Below are 15,228 nucleotides of genomic sequence, written 5' to 3'. Positions count from 1 at the left end.
ATAATAATAATAATAATAATAATAATAATAATAATAATAGAGGCTGATTTACTATGTAAGGTTAATTAATTTCTGTTATAAGGTAATGAATATGATTGAAGGATTTTTGTATAACAGATTTAATGTGTATATTTGAATTGCAGTTATGCTGGGAATTAGTTATAATGGACATGTTAAGTATAATTGTGTTTTTGAATAATATAGTTATATTATACTTGTTCTTATAATGGAAATGTGATATTGTAGGCTTCAAGGATGTTGATGTGTGATCATTTACACCCGCCGGATCCATATAACCAAATTGTTGAGTCATAGTTACGCGAGACTGGATTTTATTATGTATCCCAAATTGGAGTTATTAAAGGTCAGTCAGCAATGTTGACCCCATCGGTAACCACCATCAAATGCCAAAGCATACTGCTCACGAGGGATCCGATCAAGCCAGTTGGTGTAAGCCTCACCCCGTTCCTTTAATCGTTCATAGCGCATCTGGTACTCCCTGGTCGTCCTCGAGTATCCTATGAAAAACATTCAGTCAACTATGAACACCATTCTATTTTGATCGTACTTACAATAAATTCAAAGTTCATTCTATTCAAACTTACCAATGTTGACGATAAGCTTTTGCAAGTAAGGTGCCTTGAACTTCCTCAAGAAGTTGGACTCAATATGCCGGATACAAAACATATGGAAAGCTCTAGGAGGAGACCACGCCCTATTACTTCGTTCAATAGCTAACCTAATCGAATCGTGTCGATCAGAGATAAGTCCGACACCATCACGTGTCACCACATGTTGATGCAGGTTGCTCAGAAAAAAGTACCATGCATCAGAAGTCTCTCCCTCCACTATGGTAAATGCAATAGGCACTATGTTGTTATTACCATCTTGTGAGACTGCAACCAATAAACAACCCTTGTATTTTTCATACAAATGAGTCCCGTCCACCTGCACCACTGGCTTGCAGTGTCTAAAGGCCCTTATACAGGGGTAATAACTCCAGAAGACTCTATGTAGAACACGTATATCAGGAACCAAATCATCTCCCTGGTAAGTAGGCATTGTTTCAAAGTGAACCACTGCTGATGGCTCTTTGTGGCACATGGCCTCAAACCATATGGGCAAAGCTTCATACGATGCTTCCCAACTTCCGAAAATTGATTCGACCGCCTGCTGCTTTGCTAACCAAGCCTTGCGATAACTGATGGTGTAGTTAAACTTTGACTGGACATCAGCAATTACTGATTTCACCTTTATAGACGGGTCAACCTCTACCAACGGCTTTATTGCTTCTGCACTGTCTTGGAATCCAGCTTCGAATGGTCTTGAGAAATAGTAGACCTGGTACAAGTATGACTTCCATTGTACCTCCTTATCTCCCAACAGTACTTCTTCTGCATTTTGGTTACCCTGATCAACCAGTCACAACCATTCCCATATTCTATACATTTGGCATAGAATGTCGTCGGTTCCGACTCATATACCCGATAGTCCACACCTCTCCGGATGGTATAATCTTTCATTGCCTTGATTACTGCCTCCCTTGAACTGAATTCCATCCCCACTGTGAACTCACCATCCGCCACAACAGGAGGGGCTGCATACATCAAAAGTAATAAATGCTTCATTATGTACTCAGTAAGAAGTCTTTTATTACAACTCAATTAATAAACACACTTTACTATGTAAGATCGTTATAGTCTTATTTTTCGCTATTCCATCTACGTAAACAACAACTAAATATCATTCACAACAAAGAACTATTAATTAATAAAAAAATCAAACGCTATGGTCACAAATGCCTAGTCACATATCACATACATTACTCATCCGACTTATCGATCTGCTACTTCAGAGTTTCACATAGCTACCTAGGTTTACGCACCGCATTCATATATTGCGGAAACTCCGGTGCGTGCATAGCCTCCAAATCCAATGACCGCATGAAAGAAGGCTCCTGAAACGGATGCGGGTTTGCTAGTGCATTTGCAACTTCCGCCACATCTACGTTCATGGCGCTGCCAGCTTCATCTTCGTCTTCACCTGGACTGACGATCTCATAGTTACTTTCAAATTCATTTTCGCTTTCACTATTATAATCTTCCAATTCAATGTTACGGTCCGCTTCAGATTGCTCAAACTCAATATATAACTCGATGCACGACATTCGGTGGCGATTTTCCATGTACATTGAAAACATTTCATGCATACTCGCTTCGTCCATCACATACTTGGTCTGAAATTGAATAAACCCACCAAACACAGGTAAAGGATACCTGTACAAAATACACGATACTCTCCTACATCTTTGAGAATCTATCTTCTCACAAATCACACCTTTCAATTCCTCAAATGACAATGTGAACGGAATAACAACATCTAATGGATTTTCACACACAAATTGAACTCCCTCATATGTTTGCAATAAGATCTGTCCGTAATAATAAATCTTCAATTCAACTCTATCATCCATAACACTAACTATTCTCAACCTCACAGAAATTTCTTTTACAAAAATGAAGGAGAAGAATCAGAGAAGAGAAGAGAAGAGGATGAACATTAGCTGAGACCGGCGAGGAAGAAATGGGGCTTCTGTGAACTCACCATCCGCTTTTTGTATGCACTAACGGGCATATCGGATGGACCGACCGCTGCACCCCAAATCGGTGGGTCCGATTGGTGCACCCAGGATTAAAATAAAATTCTCTGCCTCCAATAATCGGTCCCACCGATTACTGCACTCTTCAGCTAACGTCTTCCTCCACCCAGAAATCGGTGGCATCAATTTCATACCCATCAACCTCTCCCTCACACAAATCGGTGGGACCGATTCCTCTCTGCTTGAAATCAGTGGCTCCGATTTCTTCCCCCAAAATTCCAAAAAAGCAACGCCGTCATAACAGTGTAAATCACCCGTAATGATCATATCCCAGCATAACTCATACCCCCAAATCATATCCAAAAAAATCTGCCTTAAAAGGGTACCAAGTTGAGTTGATTTTTTTTCTATCATTTTTTAAGCTTACAATGAGTCAATGAGATTTTACTAAAATTAAGATTCATACATAAATCGCCAATCCTAAAATTTATTAATTTACTCATTCAACATTTTAAATATTTTGCTATTTGGATTTTGGAGTGAGTTTTTAGGCAATCTGAGGATTTGTATTTTGACAATTCACACCTCCTGGTGGTCTCAAAAGACATCATGCCAATGAAGGACAATCTGGTCAATATATATTGCAACGGCTATTAACATAAACAAAGAGAACTAGCCGTTGCCGCCAATCCGCCACCACCATAACCCAAACACCGCAAAAACCCTAATTCGCATTTCTTCCCCTATTTAAAGATTTCACTTCAATTTTCCTCACCATAATCATTATCATCTCTCCCTCTTTATCCAATCTCTCCGGCGTTCTAAATCTGCTGTGCTTTGACTTCCGCTAATTTCTGATCTTTTCGCTAATAATAATCATCACTTCATTGTTGTTATTAAATTCTGTGATTTTGTGATTTGTTATTAGATTTTGTGAATTCTTTCATCTATTCCATTTTCCGCTTTCTGTTTTTCCCTTTTTTAACTAACAATGGATGCAGGATCCTTGAGTTCTTCTACCACAAAGACACAGTCTCTGAGTTCTAACACAACAACCATGAAAACACATTGTCGCTCCCCTCTCCGGGAGCAGTTTATTCAGAGAAAGAATTCCAAAGAAAATGTAAGAAAATGATTCCAAAAAGTCACTCCATTTGCAATTCACTTGTGATACATTGTTTTCAGAAATGAGAATTTATCTGTGTAGAGCAAGTATTTGATCCCCTTTCATTTTTGTTTGTTTTGCCTGCAGTTGGACAGGTTCATTCCGAATCGATCGGCCATGGATTTCGATTATGCTCACTACATGTTAACAGAGGGGGCAAAAGGTAAGGAAAATCCAGTTGTAAGTTCCCCCTCTAGAGACGCCTACAGGAAGCAGCTTGCAGAATCCTTGAACATGAACCGGACCCGAATTCTCGCTTTCAAGAACAAGCCACCTGCACCAGTTGACTTGATTCCTCATGAGAGTTGCTCTACTCTTCACCAAGATAAACCGGCAAAGACCCGAAGATACATTCCACAGGTTCACCACTATGATCTTCCTTTGATTATTTGTTGTCTGATTGTATGTGCTGATTTGATTTGATTTGATTTGCTGGATATGTCAGACTTCAGAGAGGACATTGGATGCTCCGGATCTTGTGGATGATTACTACCTCAATTTGCTGGATTGGGGAAGCGCCAATGTTCTTGCAATAGCACTTGGAACCACAGTGTACTTGTGGGATGCAACAAACGGTTCTACTTCAGAGCTTGTTACAGTTGATGATGAAAATGGACCTATCACATCTGTTAGCTGGGCACCGGATGGACGACACATCGCAGTTGGCTTGAACAACTCTGAAGTACAGCTATGGGATTCGGCTTCAAATAAGCAGGTTGGTTTGGTTTATCTCTAACCAAGAAATGAATTGAATTTGGTTTATCACTTTATCCTTAGTTTGCTGAAGTTGGTTCTGTTTTGATTCTGCAGTTGAGGACACTGAGAGGTGGACATAGGCAGAGAGTTGGATCATTGGCATGGAACAATCACATACTCACAACTGGAGGAATGGATGGAAGAATCATCAACAATGATGTTAGGATCAGATCACACATTGTTGAAACCTACAGAGGGCATGAGCAAGAGGTTTGTGGGCTAAAATGGTCAGCTTCAGGTCAACAATTAGCAAGTGGAGGCAATGATAATCTACTTTACATATGGGACAGAGCCATGGCATCTTCGAATTCGGCAACACAGTGGGTTCACCGGCTCAACGATCACACATCAGCGGTTAAAGCCCTTTCTTGGTGCCCTTTCCAAGGGAACTTGCTAGCTTCTGGTGGAGGCAGTGGTGACAGAAGCATTAAGTTTTGGAATACACACACTGGTGCATGCTTGAACTCAGTTGACACTGGGTCTCAGGTATGCTCCCTTTTGTGGAGCAAGAATGAGAGGGAGTTACTAAGTGGTCATGGTTTTTCACAGAATCAGCTAACACTTTGGAAGTACCCTTCAATGGCAAAGATGGCAGAGCTGACTGGACATACATCAAGAGTTCTGTTCATGGCTCAGAGCCCTGATGGTTGCACAGTTGCATCAGCAGCAGCCGATGAGACATTGAGATTTTGGAATGTATTTGGAGCTCCAGAAGTCACAAAACCTGCACCTAAAACCAGACCTGAGCCATTTTCCAATGTGACTCGCATTCGATGAGCAACTTGGATGATGTATACATCCATGTATATACATACATACATACAATGTATGTAAATTTGTAATTTGTAACATATTATATTTCACTGGCAGTGAAATAAAAACACAACTTTATGCCCGTGGATGTAGTCACGCACACTAGTGACGAACCACGTATATCGCCTTTCTTGTCCATTTTCTTTTTGTATGCTCATTCCAAACGAGAAGCTAGCCCCCATTTCATATCTCGAATATATCAACAACCATACCAATAAATAAAACTTAGCAAAGAAGGAAATTGTGATTCTGTAGTTAAATTTTGACCTTTAGCCACAAAATTTTTCCTTTTTTTTTTCCTTCTTCTGAAGGTCTACTTTAACAATGTTGCAAATTAAGTAATTTGGCCAATTATTAAATGAACACGATCAATTTTAATTAGTTATATGGTTAAGATTTTTCAAAAATATTAAATGATGACACAATTACTTTTGAAGTATAAAAGGTAAAACAAAAATGAAAAAACACAAATATTAAATGATGACACAATTACTTTTTCTTGTTAATCACTTCTGAGTTCTAATACCAAAAAATGCACGAAAAATTGTATACAACAGTGGTAACATTACTTCTTAACAAAGCATTTTAATTTTAAAAACTCTTCTTCAGACAACTAAAAGCGAGAACTAATTCAGCATGCCAAGGTACTTAACTGTGGTTATGCCGTGGCGATAACTTGTGGTTTACTAACCACAAGTTATCGGCCGAAGTGCTGCTGGCACTTCCTGCTGCCAAGAGAAGGTAATAGGTGATCCCAGTTACAATGCTTGCGAGGGATAAGATTCCACCCACCGCAAATACTCCTTGTTTAACAAAATTTCACGAGTAATAATCACTGTGTGTGCTCTTCTTATGTACATTATTTAAGATAGCACCAATCACCAAAAGGAGGATTGCAACAACGAGTGTCACCCTGTTCAAACACATATTTTAATCACATTAAATAACCGACTAACATGAGTATTTAACCAAACTAAAAATGTTAGGTGATCAATACTGTTTTCTTACTTTTTGCATTATATTTGAACCAACATTAATCGAGTCTCCCATTTTTCATAGTAAAAATATCGGTCCTTAGTATTTTTCAGAAAGAAAAAAAAAAACTACAAACTCAAATCAAATAATAACTTCGTTGTTGCTAAGAGTTGAATTTTATGTATGCATGCTTTTTACAAATACACAAGCAAACAAGATGCACTTGTTAATAATACTAAAGTTAGGATTGGCTTCTAATTTACATTCACACACATGGCACAGCTCTTGAATTCCTTCTCATGATGTAATCCATCACATGTTTTAGAAAATCAAAACCATAATGACAATATGAAAAATAAGGCATAATCGACAACAGAAGAAGTAAATGGCAGAAGCAGAGTCAAATAAACAACTATGAAGTGATGAAATTAGCATACCATGACAAAATACTGCAGAGAACTACACAGCTGCGCTTGGCATGAGGAGATTTTCTGTAACAACAACACCAACACCCGTTTGCAGCATTCAATATTATCTGTGCTATCCCAATACATGCAGTAATCAGAAGGAGCAAACTACCAAAACCACAACGTCTTTCTTCTCCATTGTGTGGATCAGTCACTACTCTTTTCTGGGGATGAGTGGAGTGCTTTGTGTGTGTTATTGTGTGAGGTTAAGTTAAGGTATATAAAGAAGAAGGATCGAAAGAGGATAGTGACTTATATTTTTACAAAATGTTAAACAATGAGAGAGAAGCTTTTTGTTGTTTTGAGGGAACAAGAATGCGAGTTAATAAATCCGCATACACCAAACGGCCAATGTTTAATATAATATGTTTGTTTTAATGCACCTCATGCATTATATTTCTTTGTTCCTCAAAACTATATATGTAGTTGTGGACCCTTCCATGGCATATCAGAGCTCACTCATCATACATCAAGACTTCTATTCATGGCTCGTGGTGCACATTAGCATCAGCCGCTGCCGGCGACACGCTCTGATTTTGGATAATTCTTCTCTCTAATCTATTCATTTTTTTTTTATAAGGAGGAGTGTTAGGACCAACAAATTTTGTGATTTATAATCATCAATTAGTTATCATTAGCGTTTTTAATGGTATGAGATTATATTTAATAGTGTAGAATTATTCACTCCTCTTTTTACTGGTTAAATACTGACCAAATATTTCTTTTTTGATGTGTTTATTTTTCTTCTCCTTTAATTAATTTATTTTAGTATCCAGTAAACGGTTAAATCAACATATAATTGAACTTGATTATTAAAATAAATTATTTATTATATAAAACAGGGCGGAGCTAGATGAAAGTTTATAGAGGGCTAAAAATATTTATAATAATAAAATAAGACTAAAATAAAATTTTAAGGGGGACTAAACTGAAATTTGTAGGACTGCACACGGATCGGATCGGATCAGATATAGCATAAAATTCTATCTGATCTGCACTGCACTCATCGGATCGGATCGGATACGATATCCGCATTTTTTCAGGCCAGATCCGATCCGATCCGATTCATATACTTGCGGATCGGATCGGATATCGGATATCGGATATATCCGCATAATTCAAAAAAGAACCATTTTAAGATTCTATTTGGCTATTTTTACAAAAAATATCCATAAAATTCATTTTTCACCTGTTTAAACCTATTTATTCCTAAAATATTATCAATAAAAGTTCTCTTGAATAAAAAAAAAATAATAACACAAGATTTAACTTTAATTATTCTAAGTTGAAGTACAACATAAAAAATAAAAAATAAGATATCATAAAATTCATAAAATAACACACTAAAATTCATATCACATTAAGGTTTACTTTCTTAAACTATGCTATTTATATGAGACAATGCGGATATGCGGATTTGCGGATCGGATCTGCAGATATTACTGCTAAATCCGCAATCCGATCCTACCATAGTGCGGATCGGATAATATCGCAAAATTCAGATCGGATGTGGATAATTACCGCGGATATGTGGATATTATCCGATCCATGTGCAGCCCTAAAAATTTGCATATAATTTACATGTAAAAAATTAAAATTAGGGAGACCATTGCCCCTTTGCTACAATGTAGCTCTGCCCTGATATAAAATTATGTTTAATATTGAAATAAGAGTCTAATTTTAATATCTTTACATAGACATTTAATTATATTTATTTTTTTAAATGATTAATGATACAACTAATATAATTTTTTTTATTTTAATAACATAACCTTACGTAATTATATATATATATATATATATATATAATCCTTTTACACTTATAATGCATACCAAAACAAAATTCTTTTAATAAATCTAAAAAATAAGACGCTTGAAGTATTTAATACATAGCTCCATCAATCTCAAAACCTACCCAAAGGCCAGACCTCAGTCATTTTTCATTGTGACTCGCATTCGATGAAGTATCCTTTTTTTTTGGGGGGGGGGGGGGCACATGGTTGGAGACTTAGAGTATGTATATTTTTTTTTTGGGGGGGGGGGGGGGCACATGGTTGGAGACTTAGAGTATGTATATTTTGAAGTAGTTTCTCTAATGTGGTAGAACAAAAATACTATTTGATTTTAGTATTTGATCAAATTTACTTTTATTTTTAAGTAATTTGACCAATTATAATGAACACGATCAATTTTAGGTAGTTTATATGGTTAAGATTCTTTCAAAAATATTAAAAGATGACACAATTAAAAATAAGGTGCTTAATTTTGAAGTAGAAAAGGTTCGGTAAAAGACAGAAAGGAAATGAAAAACACACAAATACTGTGTGTACTTTTTCTTGTTCATCTTTCTATGGATCACTTCTAAGTTCTAATACCAAAAGGTAGAAGATGCACGAAAAATTGTACACATCAGTGGTAACATTACTCCAACACAAACGTTTGTTAATTTCTTAACAAATCATTTTAATTTTAAAACTTAGTTCATTTGAACTGTGGTTGTGCGGTGGCAATGGCTCCCTGGTTAGGATACGACGAGTTATCGGAAGGGATGCCGGCACTCTTTCCTGCAGCTAAGAGAAGGTAATAGGTGATCCCAGTTGCAATGCTTGCGACGGATAAGATTGCACCCGCCGCAAATACTCCGGGTTTAACAACAACGCACGAGTAATTATCGCTGTATCCGCTCTCCTTATGTACATTATTAAAGATAGCACCCATCACCAAAAGGAGGATTGCAACAACAAATGTGACCCTGTTCAAAGTTCAAACACATTTTTTAACCTTATTAAATAACTGACCAACATGAGTATAATCAACCAACCCAAAAATGTCAGGTCACCATATTTTTTTTAAAAAAATATTCGAGAGACAAAAAAATGTAATTAGATATAACAAATATGTAATTTTAGATATTATATACATAAAATTATATCTATTAAATTAAATTAAATAATTTTAAATTATTATCTTCTTACCATTATAATTTTTTTAATTTTTGTTTTACATTTGAATTAACATTAGTCAACTCTCCTTTTTTTTGTGTGTGTGCAAAAGATATTAGTCTCTATTTTTTGCCTTATATTTCAACTAACAATAGTCGAGTCTCTCGTTTTTCGCACAAAAAATATTACATCATTAATCCTAAAAATTTAAGTTAATTTTGGAGTTCACAAAAGATCAAACTCTTGACTTTTCGGATCTAAAACTCTAATACCATATCATGAAACCACTTATCCCAAAAGCGTAACCTGACAGTACAATGTAACACTAATGGTTATATCTCTAATACTTCCTAAACCTCTATCTCAAATCGAATAATACTTTCACAAATAAATTAAAAAAATGTAAAAAAAACTAACTTTTAATTAATTAATATTAACTAATTTTAAAATTTACAATTAAAATTTTATCATTTAAAATTTAAAATTTAAATTTAATATAAACAAAATAATTTTTAAAAAATAAATTAATATTTGATTAAAAAATTAGTTATCTAACATTTATCATAAATTTATTAACAAATACATATCATTTGTCAAACTCTAGATTATTTTTATTTAAATTAATAAAATAATATTTATTGAAATATGTAATGTGTAAGTAAATTACGATTTTAACTACTTATTAAACATCTTAAATACGACCAAAAAATATTAAGTACACAAATCGAGTAGGGACTTTGCTAGGTAGACAATGACTTTTGTGAATAATGTGAACAATGAGCTCTAAAATTAACTTAATAAAGTAAAAACACACTACACCCCCAAATTACCCACCTAAATCTTAATATTAGAATAACCATCTACACACCTAATAAATTGAACATTCGATATATTCATTATTCACATTGTTTAATATTTTCATTGTCTACATAACTATACTTTTTTATCGAGTAGTATGTATCCGAAACATGATATATTAAAAAAAAAAAACCCTAAAATATAAACTACCTGAAATATGGCCATATAATTGTATCAAATTTCGGATACACACAATTTGGCTAATTTTTTTTATATTGATTAAATATATGTGTAATATATTGTTATTGAAAAATTAGGTGTTTTTTTTATATGGTGTTTTATTTAAATTGGACGTTCCGATTTGTTTGATAAAAAAAATAAATTACAAATCGGAGGGTCCGATTTATTTGAAGAAAAAATTAAACTCCAAATCGGAGGGTCCAATTTGTATTTTTTATTTTTTTTATTTGTTAAAATAAAAATCGGACGGTCCGATTTCAACATTAAAAATTTTTTTATTTTCGAAATCACAAATCGGACCGTCCAATTTGTGATTGTTTGTTTAAAAAACAAAACAATGCAAACAAATCGGTGCCTCCGATTTATGTCATTCCATAGCCAAATAAAACACCTCTCTCTTCACACCATATTGTCATACACGTTTCTCTCCCACACGAAAAATAAAAAGCGCACACTATCCTATTTGTGTAATTAATAATTTTTTTATCTGCGTACCCAGAATATATAATAATATTTATAATCGTAATTCATCTAATATTATGCATTTCAATAAATGTTATAGAGGAGTGCTAGGAGCAGCAATTTTTGTGTTTTGTAACCATCAATTGGCCATCAATAATATTTTTAATGGTGTGGGATTACATTTAATGATGGAAGATCATTCATTTTTCTTTTGATGGTTAAGGTGCTGGTCACAAAACAACAAAAATTGCTGGCCCCTAGACTTTCTCAATGTTATATTTTGGATTGATGCATTCCATAAACTTGCTAAGAGTGGAATTTAATGTATGCATGCTTTCACATTACACATGCAATCCATCACATGTTTTAGAAAATCAAAAGCAGAATGAGAATACGAAAAATAAGGCATAATCGACAACAGAAGAAGTAAACGGCAGAAGCAGAGTCAAATAAACAACTATGAAGTGATGAAATTAGCATACCATGACAAAATACTGCAGACAAGTACACAGCTCCGCTTGGCATGAGGAGATTTTCTGCAACAACAACACCAACACCCGTTTGCAGCATTCAATATTATCTGTGCTATCACAAGAGCCACCACTGCACCTACAGCAAGACCCGAAGCCGGACTACTTCGATCCCGGAGATATATGCAGTATTCAGCACTAATCATCGGAACTTCGGAAGCCTGCAAAGCGAAAATTCCACAGTAACTGTTATTAGTATTACACTACTAACCAAACCTTTTCCCACATTATCATGTCTTGCTCAGTGAAGACATAGAAAGAGAGATGTCGCCGAATGATTAAGTGGAGACCTTGACCCTGGTAACCTCAGCACCGAAAGCTAAAGCAGCAGATAAGATGCCGAAGATGGCAACGACAGAGGACACCGCCACAACCACAACGTTCTTCTTCTCCATTTTATGAATCAGTCACTACTTTTCTTGGGATGAGTTGAGTGCTCTGTGTGTATGTCATTGTTTGAGGTTAAGTTAGGTATATAAAGAAGAAGAAGAAGAAGAAGGACCGAAAGAGGATAGTGACTTATATTTTGACAAAATGTTAAACAATGAGAGAGAAGCTTTTTGTTGTTTGGAGGGAACAAGAATGCGAGTTAATAAATCCGCATGCATGCACCAACGGCCAATGTTTTTTTTTGGTGACTACCAACGGCCAATGTTTAAAATAAGGGTTTAATTATACCGTATAATGTATTTTAATAAGTATTGAATTTAATTTTAATGTATTGATAGTTTAATTATATTCGTTCTTTTCTTTTGAATGATTTTTTATAGGGATGAGTACGGGTAGTGGGTATCCGATTACCCGTCCGAATCCGAACCGAACTAATTAAATTGATTCTAAAACTAACGGGTAATCGGGTCCAACTCGAACCAAACCGATAGCTTTTGTTAGTGATTGGTTCGGGTATCGGTTTGGGGGTGCGGAATCCGAACTAACCTGCGAACCTGATCATATATTAATTAAATAAAAAAACTAAAAAAATATATATGGCATTTCCATTAGACAATGATTATTCATTATTAATATGTTAGATTTTAATGAGTTTAGTTTTTAATATATTTGGTGTTCACATGTTTGGATTATTTCTATTGATGTTACATGTTTATTGTACTTGTTGAATTTTTAAGATAAAAATTTGGTTTTTTTTTTTATGAATTTCAAAATCATCGGGTACCCAATTATCCGAACCGAACCAATCCGTTCTTAATCGGTTTGGTTTGGTTCGGGTACATGTATAAAAAAATGCAAATCCGAACTAATTACATTTTGATCGGTTCGGTTCTAATTTTACGATAAATCCAAACCAAACCGATCCGTGCTCACCCCTAATTTTTTACGCGGTCAATATTAAAGACAATTATTTTTGTTAATGTGGCTTTATGTAATTAAATGCACGTGTACAATTATTTTATATTGAGAGTGTATCAAAATTAAATTTATAAATATTATATTATTTAAAAATTAATTAGATAATATATAAACTAATGTTAAATTTGAATAGTTTTATATTAAAAATATGTTACAGAGCATTTATTTGATAATTTATATATAATTTTATATAATTATTCAACTAAAATTTAATACAAATTAAAATATAGTTTAAATTTACTTGGGTTAAAAAAATGAATGAGAATAAAAAATATAAAAAATATTTAAATATATTTAGTAAGAAAATATGTCAAATTTAAATTTATTTAAAGAAATTTTAGTCAATTGATATGAAGGATTAAGAAACAAAAGAATAATATAAAAATCTTATGTAATATGTATAAGTAGACTAAAAATATCATAATAAAAAGGGCAAAAAACTTAAATAAGCCATGATGAGTTATTTACACAAATCAGCCATTCTCAAAAATGCTTCATCAATCAACCAAACCACATTTTAATGTAATTCGAATTAGCTTCATTTGAACCTCATTTGAACTAATTCAAAGCTACTCGTTTTGAATTATAGCTAACCAAACTAACATACTAATTCGAAACAATAAGATTCGAATTACGTACAAAAAGGAATAATTCGAATTAGGTGGCTTCGAATTACTAGTGAGCGCGATTCCCCAAGGAGTTCGAACCTTATTGATTCGAATTAGTCACATTTTGCAACTAGTAGTAATTCGAAAGGGGTTGATTCGAATTACAAGGGATTAGGCTATATAAGGAGTTCGAACCAAGCTCATTCGATTCAGTTTTCCATTCTCATATCCCACTAAATCTCAAAGAAAACGACACTGATTCGGTCCGAGAAAGACTCGAGCAGAATACTCAGCCGATGGGGGACGATCCGAAAAGGCTATATCGTTTGGATGGAGTTGCTCATATAGCCGGGGTCATCAACGACGAGGTTAGTAGATAGAAAATTTTGTGCTAGTGGTTTATTTGAGTTAGTGGTTTATTTGAGTTAGTGGTTTTGTAGGTGGTTTATGTTAGTGGTTTATGCTAGTGGTATTGCAACTGGTTTATTTTAGAGGTTTTGCATGCAGTTTTGTTGGTGGTTTATGTTAGTGGTTCATGTTAGTGGTTTTTGTTGGTGGTTTTGTATGCGGTTTTGTTGATGGTTTATGTTCGTGGTTTATGCTAGTGGTATTGCAAGTGGTTTATTTTAGCGGTTTATGCTAGTGGTTCATGTTAGTGGTTTTTATAAGTAGTTTTGTATGCGGTTTTGTTGATGATTTATGTTCATGGTTTATGCTAGTGGTATTGCAAGTGGTTTATTTTAGAGGTTTTGCATGCGATTTTGTTGGTGGTTTATGTTAGTGGTGAATGTTAGTAGTTTTTGTAAGTGGTTTTGTATGCGGTTTTGTTGATGGTTTATGTTAGTGGTTTTACATGTGGTTTTCGTAAGTAGATTTGCTTGTGGTTTATGTTAGCGATTTAAGCATGTGGTTTTACTAGTGGTTTATTATGTTGGTTTTGCATGTAGTTTTTGTTAGTGGTTTGCATAAGTGGTTTCTGTTGTTAGTTTTTTTTTTTTTGTTAGTGATTTTGTAAGTGGTTCTAATTATGCGGTCCATGTAATGTGCAGCCCCAGCGATGCATCTCGAGCATGCGGCGGCAACAGGGCATGCGACTCGATGAGCGGTACGTTCCGTACTTGCAGATGGCCAGATTATACCATCTTGTGAGGCTGAACGATAGATGGTTCCGATTAGATGAGCCCCTGTCAGTGCATTCGTCGAGCAGTGGCGTCCGGAGATGCACACCTTCCACATGCCGTTCAGAGAGTGCACGATCACACTTCAGGACATGGCATACCAGTTGGGGTTGCCAGTGGACGGGCGCTATGTCAATGGTTGCCTTACAGATTTTCAGATATACATCCAGAGTGGTCGTCCTGCTTGGGTGTGGTTTCAGGAGTTGCTTGGAGTGACTCCTCCTCCGAGCCAAGTTCAGAAGTTCGCTGTAAACTGCACCTGGTTCCAAGAGACTTTTGAGGAGTGCCCCGTGGGAGCCGATGAGGAGACTGTGCGCCGCTTTACTC

The 15,228-nt window shown here is 35.1% G+C and overlaps 3 protein-coding genes across 3 annotated transcripts; 1 reads left to right on the top strand and 2 right to left on the bottom strand.

The window, feature by feature from the left end:
* Positions 1-369: 369 nt before the first annotated feature.
* Positions 370-2,473, bottom strand: LOC107640283 (uncharacterized). The gene is made up of 5 exons (XM_016343822.1): positions 1,882-2,473; positions 1,683-1,736; positions 1,485-1,597; positions 606-1,410; positions 370-518 (listed from the first exon to the last, which is right to left on the bottom strand). Exons 1-5 carry the CDS (start codon positions 2,471-2,473, stop codon positions 370-372), a joined length of 1,713 nt encoding a protein of 570 aa, XP_016199308.1.
* Positions 2,474-3,372: 899 nt separating this feature from the next.
* On the top strand, positions 3,373-5,453 carry LOC107643173 (cell division cycle 20.2, cofactor of APC complex). The gene is made up of 4 exons (XM_016346753.3): positions 3,373-3,722; positions 3,852-4,124; positions 4,210-4,479; positions 4,575-5,453. The coding sequence occupies exons 1-4, from the start codon at positions 3,591-3,593 to the stop codon at positions 5,295-5,297; spliced, it is 1,398 nt and encodes a 465-aa protein (XP_016202239.1). The 5' UTR covers positions 3,373-3,590; the 3' UTR covers positions 5,298-5,453.
* A 3,803-nt stretch (positions 5,454-9,256) lies between these two features.
* On the bottom strand, positions 9,257-12,142 carry LOC107640282 (uncharacterized). Its single transcript, XM_016343821.3, has 3 exons — positions 12,038-12,142; positions 11,700-11,908; positions 9,257-9,527 (listed from the first exon to the last, which is right to left on the bottom strand). Exons 1-3 carry the CDS (start codon positions 12,140-12,142, stop codon positions 9,257-9,259), a joined length of 585 nt encoding a protein of 194 aa, XP_016199307.3.
* Positions 12,143-15,228: the final 3,086 nt, after the last annotated feature.

The sequence above is a fragment of the Arachis ipaensis genome, chromosome B5, assembly GCF_059453495.1.
Source record: "Arachis ipaensis isolate K30076 ecotype BB chromosome B5, ASM5945349v1, whole genome shotgun sequence".
Taxonomy (NCBI): Eukaryota; Viridiplantae; Streptophyta; class Magnoliopsida; order Fabales; family Fabaceae; genus Arachis; species Arachis ipaensis.
Note: the sequence above shows the minus strand (reverse complement) of the source record. Positions and strands in the feature narration are given on the sequence as shown.

Excerpts from the sequence above, each read along its gene's own strand:
- LOC107640283 (XM_016343822.1), bottom strand. The coding sequence starts at position 2,473 with ATGGATGATAGAGTTGAATTGAAGATTTATTATTACGGACAGATCTTA. Across the intron at positions 1,737-1,881 it reads GCAATATATGAATGCGGTGC|TTGTTGTTTACGTAGATGGA; the intron begins GTAAACCTAGGT and ends AATGATATTTAG. Across the intron at positions 519-605 it reads AAAGCTTATCGTCAACATTG|GATACTCGAGGACGACCAGG; the intron begins GTAAGTTTGAAT and ends TGTTTTTCATAG.
- LOC107643173 (XM_016346753.3), top strand. The coding sequence starts at position 3,591 with ATGGATGCAGGATCCTTGAGTTCTTCTACCACAAAGACACAGTCTCTG. Across the intron at positions 4,125-4,209 it reads CCCGAAGATACATTCCACAG|ACTTCAGAGAGGACATTGGA; the intron begins GTTCACCACTAT and ends TGGATATGTCAG. Across the intron at positions 4,480-4,574 it reads ATTCGGCTTCAAATAAGCAG|TTGAGGACACTGAGAGGTGG; the intron begins GTTGGTTTGGTT and ends TTGATTCTGCAG.
- LOC107640282 (XM_016343821.3), bottom strand. The coding sequence starts at position 12,142 with ATGGAGAAGAAGAACGTTGTGGTTGTGGCGGTGTCCTCTGTCGTTGCC. Across the intron at positions 11,909-12,037 it reads CTGAGGTTACCAGGGTCAAG|GCTTCCGAAGTTCCGATGAT; the intron begins GTCTCCACTTAA and ends TTCGCTTTGCAG. Across the intron at positions 9,528-11,699 it reads GTCTGCAGTATTTTGTCATG|GGTCACATTTGTTGTTGCAA; the intron begins GTATGCTAATTT and ends AACTTTGAACAG.